Here is a 25,372-nt window from a genome sequence, read left to right as displayed (position 1 = left end):
TTAGCGAATTCGACGCGACTCTTTCTCTCTGTGCACCTGGTCACGTTGATTAAGCCAATTTTATGCCAGCATCGTCAGATTACACACTCTTGTTGTTTCAGTTGTCGTGGCTAATAAGTTTAGATTGTTTAAATTTTAGCAGTTACTGGGTTACTAAACACCCGCCAGTTAGCAGATAACAGTTGCCATTTACCATTTACCAGTTAGCAGTTAGATGACTACGACTAAACTATGTTGTTGGTTAGTTTCATTCGATTGGGGTTACATTGCAATTACATGTGTGGAGCAGGAGGAGGCGTCAATTAGTGAACCAGTGGGCCAATTTCGCGGAGTTTGGGTAATTGAACGGCGACTACGGGGTCGTGGAATAACAATGCCAGCTAAATCGAAACCTAAAGCTCCTCCGGCCAGTTGCGATTGACGGCTGATGACAAACTAAATCGAACAAGTCGAAGGGGAACCCCCACATACATATACGGCTATATGCGAAAACTTGGCCTCACAGCAAACACCATATAGCATATACACACCCAGAGAGGTGCAAGTATACACAGCCGTGTGCTCTTCGCAGTATTTTATTTAGGATCTGGCTTCGAATGGTTGGGAAAAAAACAATGACACGTGAAATGGCTTTTAAATGGTCAAGTTACGAATTGTGCCAACGGAAAAGAGATAGAGAGAGCGATACTAGAACTGAACTTTAATGCAAATCGAAAACCAAATATTGCTGATTATATGGGGGAATAATGGGGATGCAAAAACAAACTGAGGATAAGCGACAAAAAAAACTTTTGCCCAAGTACAAGTGATTCACACAAAAAACGAAAAGTGTTCGAGAAGTTGTGTTTTTGTTTGGCCTTTTTCTCATGTTTTGCTTGGCAGTGCTTGTGTGTTTTTATTTTTTTGCTTTTTGGGTAATTATGAAATCTGTGAGCTCTGGAATGTGTGGGGTGCTTGAGAAATATATATAAATATATATATGCGAGAAAGTGCAGCAGTATCTGAACGATCTGCCCGAGAAGAGAGGCACTGACAACTTGAGACCCAAGCATTGCGGATTGTTAGTGGATTGCAGATGCTTAATCGATGGTTGTGGTGATGTCAGTGTTGGTTAGTTGGTTGTTGGTTGTTGGTTCTTGATTGGTTGGTTAGTTGGTTGGTTGGTTGGTTGGTTGGTTGGTTGGTTGGGGTGGTGGTGGTGGGAACTCGTCTGAAAATAACCTTTAGTTGTCAGTACTCAGGATCTGTGGTACACGACATCGACTTAAAATGATTGCAAAAACTTACCCTTGCTTGCATCGATGTTGGGGTTTTTTTAGGGGGTCTTACTATGCGCATTACTCATATATTTTACTTGGCCCGGTCGCTCCGCCCTTTGACTGCCCAACTCGGACCCCAAAATATATATATACTCGTATAGTTAAAATCAGGTAATCAGGACCACCTGTTTGAGGTCCCGAAAGTTGGGCGGACAAGGGCGAATATGAACCGGATATAACCGATCAATTAACGACGCGATCATTTTATGTTTCGGATTCGGTTTTCTAGTTTCGAATGCTCTATCATCGACTTGGTTTGTGGGCCTTATTTTACCATCTTTGTGCGTGAATTGTTTACAAAAAACGTCTGCCCAGTATTGCGCTATATAAATGGTCAATCGCCATGTATATAGATGATGTAGGTCTATGCTCTGTGCTGAAAATGCCTTTATCTGTCATGAACTCAGCCCTGGGCAGAAACAACGACGATTTGGCCAAGAACATGCTTGTAAATGGTTTGTAGATAAAGGCATTTCTACCATCAGCGTTATCGGCTTGTCACATTTACATATATTATTACCGCATTTACGTTAATCTATCGTAATGTGTTTACCACAGCATGACAAAAAAAAAATTGAGGATAAAATTGAGAACAATGTGTTCTGTATAGAATACGTTCATCATATTTCACAGCTAATGGGCTGCATTGATTTAAAAATTCGCAATTTCCCTGCTCATTGTGTTCTGTTTCTTCTTCATTATTTTTTTCCGTGTTGTGTAAGTGTGTGGGGGAAGGGGGGTCTCGGAAAGTATACATAAATAATTGATTTAAACAACGCAACATTAATTAATCCACTTAAAATACAGTTTAAAGCAAAAACCATAACAAAAAGCAGAGACAGAGGTTCGATATGGTCGGTTTTGTTTCGGTTTGGCATGGGCTGGTTATTATTATTCGGTCCGGGTTTGATTCGATTGCATTAAAGCCAGCGGGCGTCAAATAATGGATGTCCTGGTTATACTGGATGTCCTCTGGCCCTGGCATTTTCAATTTCCGCTCTCTGGTAACTTTGGCCGGGAAATTCATACTGGTTTGCGAAAGGGGTTTTCCCCGGGAAAAAGGCGGGGACAGAGCTTAATCGATTGCGTTTGGCATCTTGGCTTAATGCTTAACTAAAGTGGCAACAACTAGTAATATGTTCATGCGATGAATTCAAAAAACAAACAGGCTGCAAAGCGCTATGAAGCCAGATTGAGTTTACAGAAATAATACGCATATGGGCCCAATGATACGAACAGAAGGCTTAAGTAATGGAATGCAAACAAAACTGATAATTTCAGGGGGCGAGGTCTGGTGGCCAATTTTCAACTAAGATCTGGGGGGGAAGTCACTTTTGTCTACGGAAATGGATAGATGGGACCAGGGGGGGTATTTGGGTCCGGATAACGAGAAACTCAGAGCTAATGAAATCAAGAATTAGAATACAGAATTGAGAATTCAGAAAATAAGGATAACGAAATAAGGAAAAGCGAACCAAAATCCAATTAGTATGTAAATATATATATACAGAGATTTTTCAGCAACTTTTGCCAAATTGTAACTCAATTTTACTTGCACAACTACAACGAAAACGTACAAATCATACAGACTTCTCAGACAGGCATAATTTATGGAGAATTTCATATCAAATGCCTCAACGGCTCAGAAATTTTGTCAAATATTTTACTTTGGGCAAACAAACGATTTCGTATGCAAATTCCAATGTGCTGTTGTTGCCGAACAAACCAATCTTTCCAAACTGAACGGGAAACGGAAGTGGGCTGCCATGGCCCAAGCAAACTCATAAAGCATAGCAAATAACGATTATCGGTAATCAGTTCAAAGTTATCGATAATTGGATGGCCTCTGCCGTCGGAAACTCGAAATGTACGTACATAATCAATAATTAGTGGCTGTTAGTTAGTTAGTTAGTAAGTTAGTATTATATATTCGTATGTATAACGATAATGGTTTCGGTTTCGGTTTCGGTTCGGTTTCGGGTTCGAGTTCGCCAACAACAAGAACATCGTCATCGATTATTACGATTACTGTTACGATTATTAAGAATATTAGTATCGCACGGATCGGTATCGGTACATCTATATCGTTAGCATTATCATTAGCATTATCAAGTTGTGATTGTCATCAAAAACCATTTCAAGTGTGTGTGTTAGCTTTAGCCTCAGTGTTACCTTTTTCCTGTTTTCGTCGTTTACGTTTATTGCAAATTTTTACGGCACAAACCGATAAAATGATCGCAACAATAAAAAACAGGATGCCCCCAACGACGCCGGCGGTAATCGCCTTGTGCTTGACACGTGCCGGCACAGGGAACTTCACCTCGTCGCTGGACTCGTACGACTTCTCCGAGTTGGCCAGCACCCGGAAGTAGTAGGTCCTTCCGCCCACCAGGTTCTTCACCAGATACTGCGTCTCCTCCGGCCGGATTTGTCCCCGGTTGAGTGTCTTCCACTGCGCATCCGTCCGGTACTTGATGGTGTAGAACTTGACGATGTGCGCCCGCTCCAGCGGCGACTGCCACGTGATGAGGAATCCATTCGAGACCTCCGTCACGGACACGTTCCTCGGTGGTCCTGGTTTGGGACCTAGTTGTTTGTTTAAGGGGGTTGGGGAAATGGAAGGTAGAGAAAAAAACGATCCATTAGTAGGTACACAAAAAGTAGATTGAAACGGGGTTTTGTCCTGCCTTGTTTTCCAGTCAGCAATTTAACCATTTTCAATTGCCAACAACGTACAAAGGTGAAATCCGACAACGAAATATGCATACATTGAAATCAATTACGGGAGCTATTCACTCATAAATCATTAAATTCGTTTTGAAAGGCCACTTGGGTTTATTCGCCAAATTGGCTTCAATAATTTAACCCTTAGCGTTTAACTATTTGTTTTTCCCCCTCTTGAAAAGCGTTTTATTTTCAGTGTACGCTTGTTAAATCGTTTGCATTAATTTTGATTTATTTGCATTTCATTTCATGCCTTGTTTGTTTGCGCCAAGGATTTTCCACTGCCTTTTTGTTACCTTCTGTCGCTAGGCTTTTCCAATTGTCTCTTAAAAAAAGGAGCCCTACTTTAAATCTGATCAAATTAAATATTGCCTGAAAGCTCTAAAAAAATACGTTTAATTATAATAGTTACTAAACTTTAATAATTGAGAAAAATGGCGCAGTGTAAGGTGTCGCCCCTTTCTGTTTTAGGCGATTTTATTTATTTCATTTTTGGCTACGCTTAAAAGCTTTATGAAAATTCCATTTGGCTTTTTGCAACTCTTGGCAACCTTTTCCTTTCCTTTTTTTGCACCATGCATTTATTCATGACAAAGAGTCCCGGCTGTGAGGGGATTGACAAAAACACATTTTAATTAGCATACACACATAAAACTTTCCATTTTCGTTCTCGCATTTGAATACTTGTGGGTCCCCAACTTCCGTTCGTGTTTGCAAATGGCAAAAGTGGCAACAGAAAAAAAAAGGATACTACACAAGGATACTGCTGAGTGCATGCAAACGAATTATAGGCATAGGATAACCTGAACTCCCCGTACGCTTGTCAGGACCCCATGATTGTAGAACTCCTGCTGGATGCAATTAACTGCCAGTCTCGATGGAATTTCGGCGCTGTAGACCGTAGACTCTATATTGTGGATTCTGTATTCTGGATTCGGCTTGTCGCACATGCAAATGCAAATTAAAACTGCTTGGAGTAATACACAATATGTCATGTAAATGGCGCTCGATTCGTGGTGGCTCCCAATGGCGCTTATGAAATTTCGAAACAGCATAAAACGATGTGTGTGTTTATGGAAAGTGTGTGTGTGTGCGTGTGTATCAGATGAGCTGACGGTGCGAATGGAAGGATATTTCGCGATTTTCGGGGATTTCCCGAACCACACACTCCACGTGCGGAAAATAAGTGCAAGCCATTTATTGTGACGATGGTGCTAACGAAAAATGCCACGCTCATTATGTATGTATGTATGTTAATTAAAAATGCTTTTAAAGAGCCCTCGCGGGATTTGAAAGCGCATACTCCTCGCACTCGCATATATCAAAAGTTGATTATGCGAATGGGGCAGAAATGAGCAGTAGCTGTGGCAGTGGCAACCCTTTAATTCTCGGCCCGCATAAAAAATGTGCGCAGATTTGACATAACATAAACGAGACAAGTGACAAACATAAAAAGCAAAATGGCCCGGGAAAAGCGGCTGGGGAAAAAAAAGGCCTAAATGAGATGGGTAGACGGTAGCAGACGGACGGACTGTAAAAATGTCAAGGGTAAAGTCGGGGGTACAAAAAGGCACAGGGCGTCGTCGCACGGTTAAATGTTATTTATGACTGCAGCTGTGGGGATCGGGGATCGGGGATTGGGGATTCAGGGGATTGAGGTTCATGGTGACCCGCAGTAAATCTGCAGTCCGCTTGCAGGAATTACTAGCTGTTTCACAAGACAGAGACATTACTTGAGCGCCACTTGGCAGGGAAAATAAAAATATGGGCGATGTAATGCAGGGCAGCACTGATGTAGGTTGTTCAGTTAAGTTCTAGGTGTTACAATTTGCAGTGGAAAAGTTTTTAAAAAACATTACCAACAGATAATTAGCGAAAGTTAATGGAAAAAGCTAAATAAATATTGACTGGTAACTTATGATGCATTTACACACTAGAGACTTAACCAGAACACTCCAACAACGCTTTATGTAATGATGTTCAATACGAGTACCTTTGACTCTCAACTTGGGCGGCGAATAAACTAGAGTGCCACGCGAGTCGGTGTGAAAGTAAATGTCAAAATAGGCTAAGAGGTCTGCAAATAAATGAGAAACACAAAACACGAAACACAAAATTCAAATCAAATCAAGTCGAGTAAATAATTAAAGCTAAAGTGTGCAAAAAGGGTGAAGTGCGTGTTTGGAAAATTGAAAGAAAGTGCAATCCAAGTACCGAAAGTTGTGCTAACTACGGGGTCACAGTTCTCAAAGGTCAGAGGCCGCTCCTTAGAGAAAGAATCTCAATCACTCGCCAACGAGTCCTCGATTAGTTTACCTTGATCGAATGCAAACTCAAAATCCTCTTGCCTAGAACATAGAAAAACTCGCACGGCAACCGGAACCTTGCCGTAATTATGACAGTGAAATGCATTGAATATTCATAGGTGCACATGTGTGTGGGCTTTCGTTTATAATCAGCCTTGACATGCATTTTCTCTGGTTAGATTTGCATCCTTCTCCCGCTGGGCATGCCAAGTGGTTGGGTTCTAGGTTGATCCTTAGGATTATGCAGTTGACAAGGAGTCAATATTCTGCAGAGCATTGCAAGGTTTCGATTAGGAAAACCTTTCGAAGTGAAAGAAATTATATATATCACTGCTCATTTCTTAGGTTTTATCTATACTGTTTGTTTCCACTTTACATATTGATCTACTAACAAATTTTGATTATAATCTGATTAAATATGATGATAAAAGCTGCTTCGTTCTACCAATTATATAACTTTGTAACTATGTACTTCTATATCCTTGCCTTTTTATAGGGTATCCCTTGTTTTATATTTCCGTGACTCAATTTTCCGAATGTCAGGATGTCAGGGCAGAAATGTTGCAAATGCTGAAGCAGTGCGCTGCCTGCTGCTCGCATTGTTGTTATTAATTTTTAAGCGCTGCGCCGTATGGATAAAACAGCAGGCAAAGCAGCACGCACCGCCCTGCACCACCCACTTTAGTTTGGTGGGGGAGGGGTGGTGGTGTATGGCGGGGTGGTGGGGGTGGTTCAGCGGTGAATGGTAACTGTGAGCAAGTGCCACCGTCAGCGGGTCTACGTGGCGTATGAAAATTTCTCGACATAAACAAATGCGGCACGAACGCACACACATACACACACACGCACGCACTCACACTGCCACACACAGAGTGATGCACAAGTGTGTGTGCGTGTGTGAGTGGGCGAATGGTTTACCGTTGATGTTTTATGCAGGATTTAAAATAAAGGAAATATTTTAAGAAAAATAAAGCGGCGACCAAGGAGCACAAACCAAAATAAATGCCAAAGGAAGTACAATTTCTGCGAGGCGTTTGCTTTAGCTGCTGTTCTTGTTTTAGTTGCTGTTACTGTTCTGTTTCTTGTTCTTGTGTTTGTTGTTGTTGGAGTTTACTGGGCTGTTGAGGATGAAATGAGGCGGTGGGTGGTTTCTGGTGGGTGGTGGTATGGGTGGGCGATGTTGGTGGGCGGATGGGCGGTCAGATGGGCGGTGGCATTGGATGGTTCTTGTAGTGGGTAGGTGTTTCGTTACAAGCGCCAAAAAAAGGTACACACGTACACGAAATCCAGGGTTGCATTACACAACACGGCGCACATTTGCCGCCAGAGTTGCCGCCTTTTTTGTTTTTATTTTTTTTTATTGTTTTTCGCTGCCAGTGCTTCGTCCTTGTTGTTATTTGATATTTTGTAGCGTTCTTCCTTATTTTTCAAACCTACGCGTGCGCCAAACACGTATACGCACTGTGATACACGCACACACAAGTAAATTAAATACGCTAAATGGGGGAAAACATTTATTTGTGTGTGTGTGTGTGTGAGTGAGCGAAGGGGGGCGGGGGATTACATACACATACATAAATACAGGAGGTGAAACTACATACACAACCAAGGGGGGCGTCAAGGGGAGCGAGAGGGACAGAGCGAGCCAGGATAAAATTAACTATTATCGCAAAGCGGTTGGAAAAACACGCGGCAACGTCGACAAAGGCATTCAAATTGCCGCACCTACGGCGCCCCGCAAAAGGGGCGGAAGGATCTAGCGGGGGGCGTGGCAGGCGTGCTTGTTAAATGTGCCTCGGCATTTGGTAATATGGTTGTTTAAATTACGCTCTTTCGTGGAGCACGGAGCAGGGGGGAGTGGGGCAGTGGGTGAGTGGTGTTCGAAGTGGGACGGAGAGTGGGAGTTGGGGAAATGGGCGTTGTCATATCGACCGCACACAACCTGCAAGACACGGACAACAAACACACACAGCACAGTTGTAAAAACAGTTCAATTAATTTAAATAATTAAATGCGGGGCCAAACTGTTTTAATTACGCACACACGCGAACGGAGATCAACGCAGATAGTCCTCGCGGTGTGCGTGTGGCCCACAAATGTAATATTCGTATCCAGGCCAAAAGGACGCGGGGACCCAGAATCCTGAATCCTGGATCCCGAAACCCGAGAACCAAGTCCCCGGCACATGTGCCAAATTATGCCCCATGGGAAATGGCGCGAATTCGGGGCGTGCTTTGGCAGCCAATAAATGGGGATCCGTGTATAATTGGTTTGAATATTTAATTGTTGCTTCTTTTTTTTCGCATAGCCAGGTTCCAAAAGCCAAAATGAATATTGAATTCATTGGGGAGATGGTGGGATATGGCTCTGCGGTTGCCAGAAAGGGAGTAAGTGGAGGCAAAGCCACCAGTCGGCTGGAAAATTGTTTCGGGTGTTAAGAACTCACACTTTTCAAGAACTTTGTGAAATATCGAAAAATAAATTCAGGGTTTTGGTTTTCATTCAAGCCTCATGCAATCTGGACAAGGAGTCGGAGAAACTATTCAGCTGGGGTTGCAATGTGCTTTCAAATGGTTTCATCTTACAACGTTTGCTTTCTACAAACTATAGTCTTTATACAACATTTTAAGAAATCATAAAATCAATTAAAACTGATTTATAGAACTGCGGATGATAGTGGGCTATTATCTAAAATTCGTTGTCTTCTTGGTTACTTAACAGCAGAACAATTAGGAGGACAACAAGCTATTCAATCATGCATTAGATTTGGATAAAGGAAACCTTTTAATTTGGAAAGCCCCCGTTTGCAAATGTTTAGTGTATATACATCATTCAGTCTTAGGTAGTAAAAAGGTTAGAAAATGCTGGCGCAACTACATAAAGAATTTAGATTTCAAACAGATTTAATCCTTGTACGTCGATGGCTGCGATTCTTATATACAACTAAGAATTCTAGGGATTTTCGGTGGGATTCTTTTTGTTTGTTTGTTTTGTTTGGTTTTTTTTTTTTTGGGTATTATTCTCTTACCAGCTTCGTCTGGCATTAGCTGAAAGAATGAGTCGGGCGGTTGTGTTGCAGCCTTGACATTACGTGGCGCTGCCGGAGCGTCTTCTATTGAACCCGAATTTTCCGTGGTTCCCAGGAAAAATTCGTGGTCGCGGTTTGGCATTTGACAGTTTGCATTTGATTGCGCGCATGATTAGTATGAGAAAGTTAGATCGAGTAGCGGTTTTTGTTTTTCGATGGAGGTCGGTGAGGAAAAAGAGAAGAAAACGAGAGAAAAACAAGAGCGTTATGTTAGAGCCAATCCATTTTCAGTTTTGTGCAGAGGTTTTCTTTTCTCATGAGATTTATGTGCAGGATATGCCGGGGAGCGACTGCAGCAAGAACCCAAAAATCAAAAGAAAAAAAGGAAGGAGGCAAGCGAACGAAAGATAGATATGCGAATAGGATCCAGAGGACTTACCCAGTGTGCGCACGGTCATCACTTTGCTCATCATCCCGTCGCCCAGGACATTCCGGCCCACCACCTGGAACTCGTATGTGGTTCCGGAGGCCAGGCCATTGATGGTCACCTGGGTGCTGCCCGATGGCGTCACGGAGATCGTTTGCCAGTCGTTGACGCCCGCCTCCCGGAACCAGATCGTATAGTCCTGCTTGTACTCCGACCCACCACTGTATCCTGGCAGCCATTGCAGCGTTATCGAGGACTCGGTGGCCTTGCCCGTGATGTTGTACGGCGCATGCGGCTGGGTGCCCTCGATCACCAGCTGGGTGACGGCCATCAGGGTGGCCACTTCGTTGGAGACCACGCACTGATAGTAGCCGAAGTCCTCCCTCCTCAGGTTCTCTATGGTGATATTGCCACCGGAGATCTTGATGCGATTGCGCTGCGACTCGGTCAGCTGTTCGCCCTCCTGACGCTGCCACTTGATGGTGGGTCGCTCCGTGCCCTCCGCCTCCAGGGCGTCGCAGTGCATCTCCACGCTGTCGCCCACCTTGCGCTGGTAGAGCGTCTCCGGCTCTACGGTGAAGGCGGGCGGCTTCCGGACGAGCACGTCCATGATCCCGGAAGCACCGGCCGTGCCCTGTGCATTGTACGGCGTGCAGGAGTACTGGCCCTGGTGCTCCTCGTTCACACGCGTGAACAGCAGCGATCCGTTGGCCATCACCACGATGTCCTTCATCTGGTACGGCTCCAGCAGGCGCTTGTCCTTCGTCCAGGTGACGTACTGCAGCTGCGGGCTCGACTTGATGTAGCACTGGACCACGCCGGCTAGCCGGAACGGCAGGTACTGCACCGTGGGCGTGAAGGTGACCTTGGCGGGATCTGCAAAGGAGGAGTGGCAAATTAGATAGAGATAATCGGGATACACAGGAAGATATTGGTAGCTAATTGATATTTAGGAGTTATAAGAAGTATGTATTGAGTTACTCACATTCGACGCTGAGGTAGGCGGAGGCGCTCTGCGGATCGCCGATGCCGTTGGTCACCTCGCAGAGGTACTGGCCCGAGTCGTCCGGCTTGATGGGGTTGATGATGAGCGAGCCGTCCTTGCGGATGGTGACCCTGGTCTCCAGGGCGGCCACTTCCCGGACGGGGGAGCCCTCGCGATACCAGCGCACCGTGACGTTGCCGGGCATGGCCTTAGCCTCGCAGGAGAATATCACTTTTTCGCCCTCGAGCTTCGTTTGGTTGGTCGGAGGCACCTGATTTGGGTACGGGAAAATGGTTTGATATATATTTAGAGAAGAGGTTCCAACAAACGGGTAACGAACTGCAAACTTATGACAGTTGACTGTGGACTGTTGACTAATTCAAATCGTGAAAAGGAACCAACCCTGGTCGTTGCCTTTTTGGAGCCTGGAGCTTGACAGCTAATTTTTGGCTGTCGCCGTCATCGATATCCCTTTGTGTGCACTCGCTACCGAGAAATAACATTTCTGCTGTCACAGCTATGAAATGTGCCCCGCTTTCCATCTCCTGAGTATCCCCCACCACAACCCAGTATACCCAAAAATCCCCGCTCCTTAGCTACCCCGTGCTCGCTGCCATTGACAAGTTGTCAGTCAAATGTCAGGAGGCAAACATTAGGAAGCGAACCCCTTTTCGTCCTTCCTGGTAATTGCATGAGTGCATTCTGGGACCCGTTGTGTACGGCTTGGTTTATTTAATGGGCACATTTGCTGCTGCCGCTTTGCTTTCGGCCAATTTGCTGGCAGACTGTTTCATTTGAATTAGTTTTAGTTATGGCCAAAATTGATGTGGGTTGACTCCGACTGCTGGTGGCCGAAATGGGCTCGTAAATTGAATTGGCTGGTTTTGCCATTCGGATTTGCTTCGATTTCCCTTGGGCGCATCTATAAAATGTCCACTTTGCCTGCGGTCAGATAAATGTTATTGCAATATTTATGCGCCGATTGCTGCAAAACGGTTGAGCTGTAATTGAAGCACAAGCTATGTACTATATGTACACTGCCCATCCTGCTGCTGCATGTCATTCTTGGCTGGCCTGAAAAGCCAGCAAAAGGTCAAAGTTCAAGCGCTCCAAGACGGCAAACCGCTTGTGCATGTAGGACGGAAAGCCTTAAGCCAGCAAGGATAGACCAAAAAGGCAGGATTGCTTGTGAGTTACACTGAGAAAGATTTCCGAGGATCTATATAAGTTATGATTCAATACAGGCAGCTCTTCCTTTTGGAAACTATAAGTTTAATGCAATATGTGATACAAAATTAAGCACACAAGATCGAACACTTATTGCTTTTTTGTGATACCTCTTAAGCGTGTCCCTTTTCTCACAGTGCAGGCTTAGCCGCTCCCCTAATCCCGCCCTCTTGCAGTTGCAGCTAACTGTAAATAACCGAAATGCAAATGCATTAGCGGGGCGCACAAAAGTATGCTATACAGACGACGACGACGACGACGACGGCCATGTTTCCACCCACAAATGCACGAAGGCTTCCCAGAATGTGGACGGTGTGGGTGTATGGGTGTGTGTGTGTGTGTGTGGGTTAGGGGCATGTGAGCATGCTTGTATGCAGGTTGTAAATAGGGGGATCTGCCTGAGTCTAGGCGAATGACCATGTCAAGTGTACCGAGCGCTCCTGTGCTCCTTCTGCTGGTTGCTCTGTTCTGTTCTGTTCTGTTCTGTTTAGCTGTTTTGTAAGGGGAGGGTGGTTGTGGAAAGTCTGCCCCTTGTGGCATGCAAAACTACGGGCCGGATGGAGGCCACATGGCGGCACAAAAAGTTTCACGCTTGTTACGGCATTTTTTCCTCCGTTTTTGGGCCTGCTCTGCCGATTGCCACGGAAACGGGATCGGAATCTGGACATGGTTTGGTCTAGTGATTTCTGAAGCCGTTTTTGGCGGCTGCTCTCCAAATCCTAAGGCCCGGAGTTTCAAATTGATTGGGTCTGCTGTGAATGGGAGTCGGTAGCCAGCTGCCAGGGGCTTAGTTAATGATAAAGCGTTGAACAGTTTATGCAGTATGCGGAATATGGAGTCCGGAATGCGAAATGCAAAAGGAGCGATTTTCAGTTGGGACTTACACGTATGGTCAGCCTCTCATTCACAACATTCGATTTGGACTTGGTGCGTGTGTGTTTGTCGGGCGCCGCCTTATCCTACGGGTTTTTTTTTTTTTTTTTTTTTTGGGAAATTGGTTTGGGTGTATTGAACGTGGGGGTAGAGAACAAAACTGCATATTAGTAACCTGATCGAACACCCTGGTTGTCATCTGCCAATGCTCATCACCTCCTCCCATTGTCCCAGCACAAACTTTTCTCCTAATGCTACTTTTGTATCGCTTGGGTTTTCTATCAGGGGCATCCCAGAAATCTCTGATGGTTTTTGGCGGGGGGGCTTAGTTTGGAGTTCATGCGAATTTATTGAACACAGAAAGCCACATAAATCACTATAAGCTGTGTTCAAGAGCATGCATCAATTTCTATTTAACTGTACTGTATACTGTATACTTTCAGAAACGTTGTGATTTTGATTTGACCAATTATGAGACTAATTGGCATGAGCTCCGTCTAAGTGGATATTTCTAAAGAAGATTCCTGGGACAGCCCCGTATGTATCTCAAAATTAAGTGATTTGTATTTAGGTTTTTACCATGATTACAGCGCCGCCCGCGATTATAACACGGGCCGTATGGGAGACTTGTCCCTCACCATTGCGTGCAATGCAAGTGTACTCTCCGATGTCCTCGTGCCGAATGGTGGAGATCCGCAGCTCGGTGCCGTCGTTGAAGATGCCCACCGTGGGCGAGGGATCGACGGGATTGGCATCCTTGTACCAGAGTATTTCCGGCGTGGGCGTGCCATCTGCCTGGCAATTGAGTATAATTGAATCACCTGCAAGGAAATGTGGTGCCACAACGTAATGAGAATGAGAATGAGAACGAAACCGACAATAAGAATGAGAATGGGCACAAGAACGAGAGCGAGGAATTAATAAGGTAAGTGGTGGCAATTGTTACGCTTTTTGGTTTCAAGAAGGGGTATGAGCATGAGCTCACAGCCCACAGCCCACAGGAGCGCCTCCTTCCGGCTCGGCAGTGGCTTATCTATTGTCCTTCGTCCTGCCACCATTTGCGGCAGACAATGAAACCGGGCTCTTTGTTGCAGTTCCCTACTCGCCTCACTGGCCCCGTTGTTTTCTGATTCTGTGTTTGTCTGATTTATGCGCTGCAGCGCCATATTCGCTCAACGCATTTCCGGCACCTCCAACTGCCTTTTGTTTTGTTTCGCCGCCTGCCACTTGGACTTGTAAACATTTTCACATTGATTAAGCGACGGAAATTTGATTTGATACGATTGCAAGCATAAAGCGCCTATCGATTTTCGTCTACCTCTTCCACTTTTGGCCGCGTCTTTCAACGGAAGATGACAAATGGGCGGCCATAACTCGTTTCGTGAGCCGCCACGGCTGGTGGCACTTTTTACGACTCCTGGGACTACAAGTTCTCAAGGTGACAAACTCATTCGGGCGCTGCAACAAATGGCCGGCCATTTGACACACTCGAAAAGTGGGCCAAAAGCGTACGGGGGTCGCACTCCACTTAATTCTGTGAGATGACAGGCCCCAAATAAGTTGGCCAGCTGAATATGCGCTTATTTATGGCCTTGCCATTTGTCAGGCAGCAAAGCGGCGGGTTTTGAACGCTAGTGATGGTAGGACAAGCCGATAATTGTGTCGACGGATATCAGTGAAAATAAGGATATTACTAGTGTCGAATTTGATCGATAACATTTCAATATTTGCGATAATTTACAATACATTCATTTGCGATAACTTACATTACTTTCATTCGATTATTTCCATATTACACTATTTGTGCTTTTAAATAAAAACATTAAAGCGCATACTCACCTAAGTTAACGTATATAATATCCTCTGGCGTAACACTAAAGCGCGGCGGTGCATGTACGTCTAAGTGGAACCATGTACCGTTCTTATGCTGCTTGGGGTCCCGATTGAGGAAGACGACCTTGCACTCGTACCATCCTTGGTCCGATTCCCGGATGTTGGTCAGGTTGAGCGAGGCGGAGCCGAAGGGCGAGTCCTGCGACACGCGGGACACGCGTCCCTTGTAGCCCTCCTCGATGTGCTCCGGATAGCTCTCATACCAGATGTAGATGGGCAGATCGGAGCCCTTGATAGAGGAGGATATGTATATGCGCACATTAGTTTGACTCAATGGGTTGTGGCAAGTGATTAGAGTTGATTCTTGATTGGTCTGTCTGGAATGCGTTTAATGCATGGAATGTGCCATGGCATTTGTACATACGACAAACGACAAACGAGAGTCTGCTTTCTGGTACGCTTCAACTTGGAACAGGTACACATTTACAGGTACAGACAGTATTTAACCTAGGGTTATGATTCGGTTTATGAGTCGCGAGTTTTTTTTTTGGGGCATATGTACATACATAAAACAGTGTGTGCTCTGGGGCTAGGATCATGCAATGTTCTACATTGAAAGACGCACAACAAATCTTGGCGGTGGCATGCAGGTGCGGGTGCAGATTAAAGCTAATCGGGAATTCTCAAAAGTTTCCCGCTGAGACAACGCAAACAACTAACAACTGTCGCAAATAAATTGAGCTGCGACATAGGTACAACATATCGTACATACATAAATACAAGGCTACGGGGAACATAACTGTGTTCTGTCTGCAAAAGTAAAATCTACAAACAGTCAAAACAAAAACTCATCACGTTAACGTGGAGAAATTGCGCTGCCGCATGGTAAACATGCCAGGCAAACAAACAAGCGCTCTCGCAGATACACAAACTATATGTATGTATATACAGACATGGTCACACATTTTCACTGTCAACACAAACTCCCCAGATCCTGGGCTCACCACTTGTCCCGCGGCCCCTTCGTCCTTTTTGCATGCTCATCAACGGCCGGAGGGAAAGTGGAAAAGTGCTGGGGCGGTGAAAAGTGGGCTCATACACACGCGCCCACACACATAGTATTTTTGTAGTGTGCCAGGGACACGCTGGCAACAATAAATCATCTGCCCCAGTGTGAGTGTGTGTGTGTGTGTGGCACAGCAACTAAAACAACGAAAAGGACGAGGGCCAAAGAGATACATTTGAAATTCTAGCTTGTGCAGATAAAAAATGTGCATGTAAAATATATACATACACATATATCCAGGCAGGCAACAAAAATTGGGGTTAACCTGCACTCGCCCCCAAAAAAAAGACTCATGTGCAACTTGGCCTTTTGTTTATTTTATTTCCAGGACCCCCAGCGAATGCATTGAACCGAGTGCATTTTCGATTCGAATTCTCTCGCATGACCAACAGGAGCTGGCTCTGGACCTGGCCAAGCATTAACAACTTGGGGACACCAGATTGTGCTCCCCATCTCTGTGCGAAAAGCACTAAATACCGAGATGTGTGCCATAGATAGCGGCGTAATTGCGTATACATAAATAATTGGTAAGCAAATTGCTTATACGCCACGTTATCCCAGGCAGAGCTAATCGATTTATTTCCCTAATTAGACGAGAGAGCCTGGCAAGATGGGCTGTATGTCGCTTATTAAAACTTATAGACGTTTTAATAATATTCTCGGCTGACGTATGAAATAATTTGCGTTGGCAGGCACAGCAAGGCACAAAAAGGGGGCAGACATTCAGGGACACACAGGACACGCAGACGGGCGAGGAGGTCCTTTGGCCCGGGCCAAAATTAATATTCGCACTCGCAGAAGCGTCATAAGTTGGCTTGGCAAACATTTTTCCGCTTAATTTATTCAGTAGCAATTAATTTAGATTGCAACTAAGGCAACGCCGCCGTCTCACGCCCTTTCATTTTCGTCCTCCTGGGATTTCTCCCTCTCTCTCTTTAAAGAGTGAGACACATATATATATAGAGAGAGAGAGAGGGAGATAGAAAGTGAGCCCGCAAAAGTAGGCAACCTTTAATGAATGCCAACTGACAAAAGCGAAATTCTTTCGCATTTATGGGCCAGCAATGTGTGTTTTTGCTGGAAAAGTGGGCGGGAATTCGGGCAGGAGATATACGAGCGCATAAATTAAAAGCTAAAGCCATGTTAATCCCTTTAATTCGGCCATTTACCGACTCTCCTCCCCCCCCCTCTGCGGTCGAGGGTATTTTTATCGCGACAAAACATAAACATACTTTTTGCAGTACTTATAACTTTGTTTGGCATTAAAATTGCTTGTAAAACTTTTAAGTTGGCACAAAAAACAGGAGACGTTATCTGCCCAGCACAACACATACATAGTCGCATAACTTTGGCTGCATTACGCTAAGCGAAGGACAGTCGTGACTTTGACGCCCACGACGCCTTCGTCCTTTTTTTTATCCTGGCTGCCATTGCTGGCATTTTCCACTTTATTATCCTTGCGGTTCTCCTCGCTTTTTCCTATCAGCCTGCAGACAAGCTAAAACTGAAGCAGAAGCTAAAGTCGAAACCGAAGCCGAAGCCCCGAAGAAAGTTGGCTTAGGCGTGCTTGAAATTATGGAAAGTAAGTTGTTTGAGGTCGGGGTTTAGTTGGAAGTCGCTTAGCTGAGGTTGCCCACGTTAGTTGGCTTCATCAAACTTTGCTGCATAATACATACACTGCTATAAAGATATTCGAAGCCTACTCTTAAATTCACAAGACATTTTACCAATGAATAATGTTCGATTCATGCTAAATACTACACTTTACACTGCATATTGATATGTTAAACAAACACAACGTAACACTACTTTTTAGCAGTGTAGATGGGGCCAGGTAAAATAGTTTACTACAAGTATACACTAAGCATGCAGAAGAGGCTGGGAAAATAATTGGATTACATTACAAAAACGCCAACTGAAAAAGATGAATGGAGAGAAAGACGTGACTGGGTGGCGGTGCTCAATATGTGATGGGAGTTTCGTTGCGCCTTTTGCGTATTTACGTATTTGCTTATTTGATTGGAATTAAATTTGCTTATCCTACGGGAATGTGCAGCGGCAGTTGATAGTGCCAAAAATATGCCATACTCGACTCGACTCGTTTGCCATCAATCGTTTGGCCGAGTGGCAGAGTTGAAAACTTTGTGCAGTCATTCTGGTGGCAGTGGCATTCGCTTTATCTGCGGCTCAACTTTGCCAAACATTAGCATATTTCTGCAAACTCGAACTGCCACTTTTGGGTGGTTGGGTGGTTGGGTGGTTGGGTGGTGGCTTGTGGTGCCTTTTGGGTGGTGCAGGCGGTATGGATGGAGCTTCGAAACACTCGGCAACTAAAGTCTTGGCAATGTGACTAATTTGTTTTCAATATTTTTGCTCGACTATAAATGGCTGTGGCTAATTGTTGGGGATTTGCATGGTTGAGGAATAAACGGTAGTGGAAATTGTATTCATTTTTGTGTGTTGCAGTGAGCAGTGAGCAGCTAAGCTAGATTTTTGTGTATGCTGTCGATTGCGAACGAATTTCGATTTGATTTGATTTGCAAATGGAATTTCATTTTCGATTTCTTTCATTTGGTGGATTGTGAATTTTTCGTATTCGACTGCTTTCTTCTCTTTCGCTCTCTTTGGTCCGGGTGCTGTGAAGCCCGTTCCTTCAATTGACAAATAATTTGATTAATTTCATCTTTTTGGTGTTTTCGAATGCCGCAAAAATAATTCGATTCAAAGTGTTCTGAAGTATTCGGAAGTGTGTTCTGTATATGTGTGGCTTGTGTATGTGTGGCTTGTGGCTTGTGGGCGAACTTAAAGGAGGCGCAAAGAATCCGATCCCAAAACCGATCAGAAATCAGAAGCGGCCGCTGGAAAGCCGAAAGCCTGCCTAATTCAAATGGTGTGTCTTGGCTTGTGATTTTGGGTCCGGGTCGCGGGGTTCAGGATCGGGATGGTCCCCCGATTTCAGGCCGGAGGATAGGGGCTGATGGTTGAATGAGAACCAAGGCAAACTGAAACCAAACTGAGGGAAATCAAGTCGAAAATTTTAATTCAAATTTAAATTCAAATTCAAATTACCAATATATGGAAACACATAAACACATACATCTCAAGCTATATGTTATAGTTATCGGTATCGCATGGACAGCAACAAACAACACGAGCATTGGCAATAGTTCGGTTAGTTCGGATAGTTCGGTTATCGGATCAACTTGGTTAATTTGTTTTGGGGGCTTTAAGCACGTTTAAGGCACATTAAATCAACATAAAATAATGAAACTCAGGCTGAGTAACTGAGATTTGTTTTTTTGGGAGTGGGGGGAAACAAGGCTCATACGAGTAGAGATGGTATTGTACGTATTAGTTGAGAATACACTGAATAGGCTGGTAGTTCTTTATATATTCGTTTACTGCGTGGGTCTGTCTGTTCTGACTGACTGTATCTTACTTTTTCTTGCTTGTTTTTGCGTATCGGAACAACAATGTAAAAAAGAGAGTTTAGAGAAGAAATGTTAACTGTGATATCGTACCGTTTCGCTCACCTTCTTGTCCCACTGCAGGACATATGGCACGGGATGGTCGTTGGGGAACTCCACATGGCAGTTAAAGATGACGCCCTCGCCAAGGATGGCCGTGATGTGCACGGCGTCTTCTGTAATGGATAAAGAAAAGGGATACAGGGTTTATAGATAGACACATACACACACCACTTGCAACTTGTGTATGCGGATCGGCAGCCGCAGCAAGGATGCCCCAACGTGATGCGCCCATAATACGGCCAATTCCGCAGCCGCAGTCCCGTCCTCGTTATTGCTTCCTATTTAGACGTGACATTCAGCACGATTTACGTGGACCGACAAATGTCCTGCGCCTGCCATCTCCCATGCCATCTCCTCTGCCATTCCATGCAATCCCATTCCGTGCTCATTCCCTGCCCATTCCTTGCCCATTTCGCGCTGACAGAAAGAATGGCAAAACCAACATGCCAGGGGTTACTTTTAAATGGATTTGTTGATGGCTATGTCGGTCACATGTCAAGTGCTGGTCATTGACTGATGTTTTTGCCCTCCCATCTCTCCCAAGGGACCAATAGCTGACCCGGCTTCCATTTTGGTTTTCAAATCAGTTATCCCATTCAAAGTCGGTGAATGTGTGTGGTTCGGAAACTACGGTTATGCAGAGGAATGCACTCAGGAGTCACTGAGAGAAATTGTTAGCGTCAGCTTAATGGTTCCAACTTAGATTGACAACTTTATTGATATATTTCCACAGAAAAGTATTTATTAGGTCTTTAAATATTCCGACTTTGTACCATTGTACATATTTCAGTTTTGGACCATTTTCCTTGAGTTAATATCTTGACCAGACACACACACACACACAGAGTGAGAAATCAGTTTGACGAATACCTCCCAACTAGCAACTAGCATTTTAACAGAGTATTTCTGACTTGGCAACGCAACGAGTAGTGACATTTCATTAGCGTTTGTCACCTGTCTGCGGCTGGGAGAAAGGTGGCAGGATTGCAGGATGGACTGCGGTGGGCACTTGACAGGCGCTGATTAGGCTCCTTGTTCCTGGCTTTGATGGACGCTTTATTTCTGTGCTGTGGTTGGTTGGTGCTGCTGACTGCCCCGAGGTGCGAATGTGCTGGGCATTATTTATGTATGCACCGCACCCCCTCTTCACAAACCGACAATCCGCCTCCGGGTGAGTGAGAGGAGTGAGCTATTCTGAGCCGTTGACATGGTCAGCCAAGCTGAAAATTTCGTTTACAATTGGAGCAGAGCTCAAAGCTCGGCAAACGGCAACGGAAATGCAAATGAATTGTCGGAAACAGCAGGACAACAACAACGGCAAACTGAGGAGCAATCCAATATGGGAGCATATCCTGTTACACACACATGTGGGTGTAGGTGGTGGTGTGGGTGTGGAGGCCACTTGAAGATGGCGATGGTGACCGAAGTGCAGCTGCTGCCGAGGACCCGGAATCTCTGGCCCTGGCATTCTGACCCAAAACTTGTTAACAAACAACTTCTGACCTGCCTGCACATGCCACCACCAGCCATCCATCCCCCCACGCCCGCTATTGTATCTGTAGATCCAACTGTATCTGTATCTGTATCGGTATCTGTGTCGGTAATAGGGTTAAGCAAACTACCAATGTCCGAAGGCAATTGTTCGGGCAGGCAGACCGCTCTTGATTGGGGCGTTGTCCGGCAAAAAATGAACTTAATGCGTTTTGCATTAATTCCCCCATCAGCTCTCGTCCCATCGTCCATCGGAGATGTGGAAAAAGCCTGTCAAGGACTTGGGCTCCAGCTACATGAGTTCTTTGTTAGCCGCTCTCCACCAGACACTCAACCAGTCAGTCACTCACTCATCCACTGAATCACTCACTCACTCACTCACTCACTCACTGACTCGCTGGGTCGCTTTATGCACTCTTTGCTTGTTGACTTTGGCATTTGCATAAATTTATGTTAACTTGGCCAGCTTTGGCAGACTATTTGCATCGCCACTCAGCCTCCGCTTTCCGGCTTCCGAAAAAAATACGGAGCACAACATCAGGAGCGACACAAAAACAATAACGACAACGACTTGATGGGGTTGGCAATGGTGATTTTGCCGAGAGGCGTGCACTGGGACAAAAGAGTGATAAGTTATACATATATAAGATTCGATAGAAAGTTACTGGGATTCTACTGGAAGAGAGGGAGAGTATGCAGCTATACTTTTGTTCGATGGTTGCCTAACCTAACCTTGACTAATGACTAAATAGCTAATGTCAATGGCACGCATTTTCTCTCTGTGCACTGCCAAGGCACTTGTTCGTCTATTGCCCTTTGATAATGTTGCAGACATGTCGCCGAGAGCCAAGTGAAGTACTCGAGGGTAGCAGGAAGTCAGGAAGCTAGGATGTCAAAGTACCCGCGTGTATTTCGCCTCCGTCGCGCCTTTTGATGGCGTTAACATGCAAAAGTGGTTTCATTATTCCATTTAGAATGTCCTTCAGCCAAAGGCAGACGTTTTCTCTTCCCTTCAAGCCCCGAGTTCCAAGCCCCCAATCCACTTTACTCAGCCACCCACCGCCGAGCACTTGACACGAGTCTTGGCCTGAGTTATTCAGCGAGGCGCATTTTGTTTTCATTGATTTGAGCCAAGTCGAGTCGCCATCGAGGAACTTATTTTGCTATTTTCCCATCGTGGCAGTGTCACGCCCCCCGGAAAAACCGTTGCCGTTGACCTTGCGAACGTTCTGCAAAGTGGCCATTGCGCTGCCATGGCAAAGGAATCTCAAGCGGTTTTTCCAATTTTCGGCTAAATTAAATTGAATTAATTCACTCGACGAGCTCGGAACGAAGAACGTCACGGTACATTGAGCGCAGCCAGTGGCAACTTTTAATGTCCTTCGGCGGCACAGGAAGGACTATCAGGAAATAGCGCAGAATATTCGCCTAAAGGTCAACTCATCGAATTTAGTGGGCTGCTGTAGTTCACAAAAGGTTCTTTGATGGCCAGTTAACCTAAGGCATTCCAAAGAAATTTTCAAAGTTATGGGTAAACTTCCTTAGATCGCAGTCACGTAACTAAATTTGGCCGAGAATGTATTACAACATTTAAGCGCAGTTTCTAAATTCTCTTTGATTTCACAGCGTAATCACTAAAACGGTTAGCAAAAATGGTTTAAGCCAGTTATTGCTGCATACGCCCATTGAAGCGCACAATCACGAATTACAGTATTTTAGGGGCACCTATTGAGCTGGGAACGAATAAATCAAGAGGCCTAAACAAAAGCTCCACTCTCTCTTTTTTGGCCAGTGGTTTGCTGGTCAAAACTCGATGGCTGATGGCCGATGGCCGATGCTGCGCCGAACTGTCCACTAATTGCCAAATGTAATCAGCTTTGGGCGCACGTAAGCCGCTTATTGTGCGCCATTAAATTTTCCCGAGCGCCGAGCAGTGAACGTAAACACCAGAAAACCAGATAAAAATCAAGTTCCACACATGCGCATTTTTACACATTTTTCGCAATAAGAGCGCATCGTTCATCAAATTTTCATATGAAATTTTTGGCCGCAAATAGTCGAGGCTTTCGAGAGATTTAATTAAGCAACTCGATTGCGATTTCACTCACCTGGAATATTGTGCGCCTGGGCATGTTTCGCTAGAAGGGCCAGCAACGAGACCAAAACGAACTGGAGCACCTGTATCGTTGGCGTTGACCCGTGACCCCGCCGCGGGATGGGTACGCAGATGGAGCTGCCTTCTGCCCTTCGTCGGCTTCGTCTTCTCCTCGTCGTTTTCACTGTGAATGCTGCCGTTTTCGCTGGCGATGCCGTCAGCGTTTTGCTAGCGGGAATCGTCGTTGTCGTTGTCCTGTCAATTGCTCCTCGACACCTGGAAGCACGCTCCTCTGGGCTCTCCGGGGATTGGGATTGCTGCTGCTGCTGCTGCTGCTGCTGTAGCTGCTGCTCCTTCGATTTCTCGGTGTTGTGCTGGGTGCTCAATGCCCGACACCATCGATGAGACCCGAGGTCCGCGCACACGCCCATGCCTCTGTTCCCATAGTTCGACGCCGCTCCTAACGTATCCTTCTCACCTTCAGTGGCGTCATCTGGAAGAGGGATTGGAAAAAGAAGAAGAAGGGGTGAGATTCTGTCAGAGGGATTGCATTGTCGCTGCTGGATTGCGGTAAATGTTGCCATCAATGAACGCCTTGCACTCGCACTCGCACTCGCACCTGGCTGCACTTGATGAAGCTGTCACGTTCCTCAGCCGTCATCCATCACAGGCGTCAGTGTCAGACGTCAAGTGTCAACAGCGATCCTCCCAAGCCGCCCACTAGCCCCCATCCCCATCCCCTGTTCCTCTTGGGGGGAAAAGCTGGATCAACTCAGCCATCTAGAAATCCCATTTATGATACTTATGTAGAAGTTTTATCCCAAAAACTAGAAAACTATTCTAAAACTCGTTTCATGTTAGCTGTATCAGCTTACCATATTTATAACGTCCTTCAAGCGGCGTTCTTACCAAAAAGTTTTCTTTGCAGACAGGTAGACCTTATCGACCATCTTGGACAACGTGAAACAGCGTCCTAAGCGCCGTTGACAAATTAATAAACAAAAGTTTTCCATTTCAACACTCCGAGGCGAGGGCGCACACACACGTCCGTGAAATTAAGCAGCTAATATGTTGTAGCTACAACTGATAAGGACACCACTTAGCAGATTGAGATGGGGGCGTTGGTGCTGATGCCGTTGGTATCCCCAACAAAAGAGCGGCCCAGAAACTTACAAGGCTCCTATACAAATAGAGCAAACTTTTCCTCGCCTGTTTGGCAATAAAACTTTGCGTTTTAATGTAAAACTCGTGTTGAAAGTCGATGGCAGAATGGGTGCGATGCTAGGCTTTGGTTTACGTATTTCTTTGCCTTTGTGTGATAGTTTTCCAGCCGCTACTTTATCTCAGGATCGTGATCGAGGCCGCATTTTCGGGTAGCGCTGCAGTTAATTGAAATGGCACCCAATCGCCCACACAAGTATGCAGTATGGAAAAAAAGCTGAGGTTTAAGGAAATTCCCTGTCATTCTCGGTGGGGAAACAAAGCGGAAAACGTGCTTTTAATTAAATTATTCGGAATGCGTTTAACGGAATTCGCTCAATTCGTACAAAATGAAAACCTCTGTCTCCGGTTTTTCCCGCACTCTACGCCATTACATGGCCACACATAGAGATATAAGCAGCTGCCGTAAAACTTCCCCCAGTACACAGAAATACAAAAAGCCACAGGAGCCACCGACACAGACATTTTAAATTGCAGGCAAAGCATTTTTGTAGCGATTTTCATTCCTGGAGGGATGCCAGAGGAGAAAACAAGATGAAGGGTGAAAAGCCTTTGCTTTTTCCTTACTCAATGTTGTCACTGCAATTAAGTAACTCGAGCAAAGCTTCCCCCAGGATGTGTGTTTGTGTGTGTGTGTTGAAAGTTTCGTGGCTGACAGAGCTGTATAAACGTCATTAGTGCCATTTTAATGCATAACTTAATACATCCGGTGAGAGAGTAGCGAACAGAATAGTACACACACAAGCACACATCAGCACACACACTAGCACAGAACCGCACACATACACATACGCACTGGGAGTCCATGTGCGTTGAATTTAATCCTTTCTGGCATGACATGTAAAATTTTAATAACGTCAAGGTTTGTGGAGCATTATTAAAACTTTTTGCACTGCCAGCGCCATTATGACAAGTTTATTAAAACGAAATTTATTTATAGAGCACACTCGAATCCCTCAGCGCCACTGGGCTCGTCCTGCACATCCACCTATATATCCTTCTCCTTCACAACCACACCCAAACTGAAAGACCAGGCAACAAGCAAGCAGCAAAAATCGCATTAACTGTGCGGTGCCCGTTCGTCCTGCTCGCTGAAAAAAGGATGCACAGGCACTGGCACACAGGCACAGCCAAAATAGAACAAAAGCCGGAAAAATGATTTCCCTTATGACTGAATTTTCATTACCGAAATGCCCGCCATGGCGTATGATTTCATTTGTAAATCAGCTCAAGTTGAACTGTGGGGA

General features: G+C 45.1%; 1 protein-coding gene across 12 annotated transcripts in view; it reads right to left on the bottom strand.

Moving 5' to 3' along the window:
• Positions 1 to 25,372, bottom strand: part of LOC120443772 (protein turtle) — a 40,788-nt gene that overhangs the window by 4,225 nt on the left and 11,191 nt on the right. For 6 of the 12 annotated variants that reach the window (XR_005615596.1, XM_039623066.1, XM_039623068.1 and 3 more), the window contains 9 exons: positions 22,918 to 23,397; positions 19,310 to 19,431; positions 14,729 to 15,011; positions 13,469 to 13,710; positions 12,901 to 12,975; positions 10,790 to 11,060; positions 9,817 to 10,680; positions 9,378 to 9,461; positions 3,492 to 3,905 (listed from right to left, as the gene is read on the bottom strand). Coding sequence is in view for 10 of the 12 variants with exons in the window: in XM_039623066.1 (XP_039479000.1) it covers positions 3,492 to 3,905; positions 9,378 to 9,461; positions 9,817 to 10,680; positions 10,790 to 11,060; positions 12,901 to 12,975; positions 13,469 to 13,710; positions 14,729 to 15,011; positions 19,310 to 19,431; positions 22,918 to 23,335 (2,773 nt within the window). In the remaining 2 variants the exon portion in view is untranslated. Of the gene's footprint in view, positions 1 to 3,491; positions 3,906 to 6,036; positions 6,121 to 9,377; positions 9,462 to 9,816; positions 10,681 to 10,789; positions 11,061 to 12,900; positions 12,976 to 13,468; positions 13,711 to 14,728; positions 15,012 to 19,309; positions 19,432 to 22,917; positions 23,398 to 25,372 lie in introns of those variants that run through there. The other 6 variants (XR_005615597.1, XM_039623070.1, XM_039623073.1 and 3 more) reach the window with 4 other exon arrangements.

Source organism: Drosophila santomea, chromosome 2L, assembly GCF_016746245.2.
Source record: "Drosophila santomea strain STO CAGO 1482 chromosome 2L, Prin_Dsan_1.1, whole genome shotgun sequence".
Lineage (NCBI taxonomy): Eukaryota > Metazoa > Arthropoda > Insecta > Diptera > Drosophilidae > Drosophila > Drosophila santomea.
This window is presented reverse-complemented; position numbering and strand designations above follow the sequence as displayed.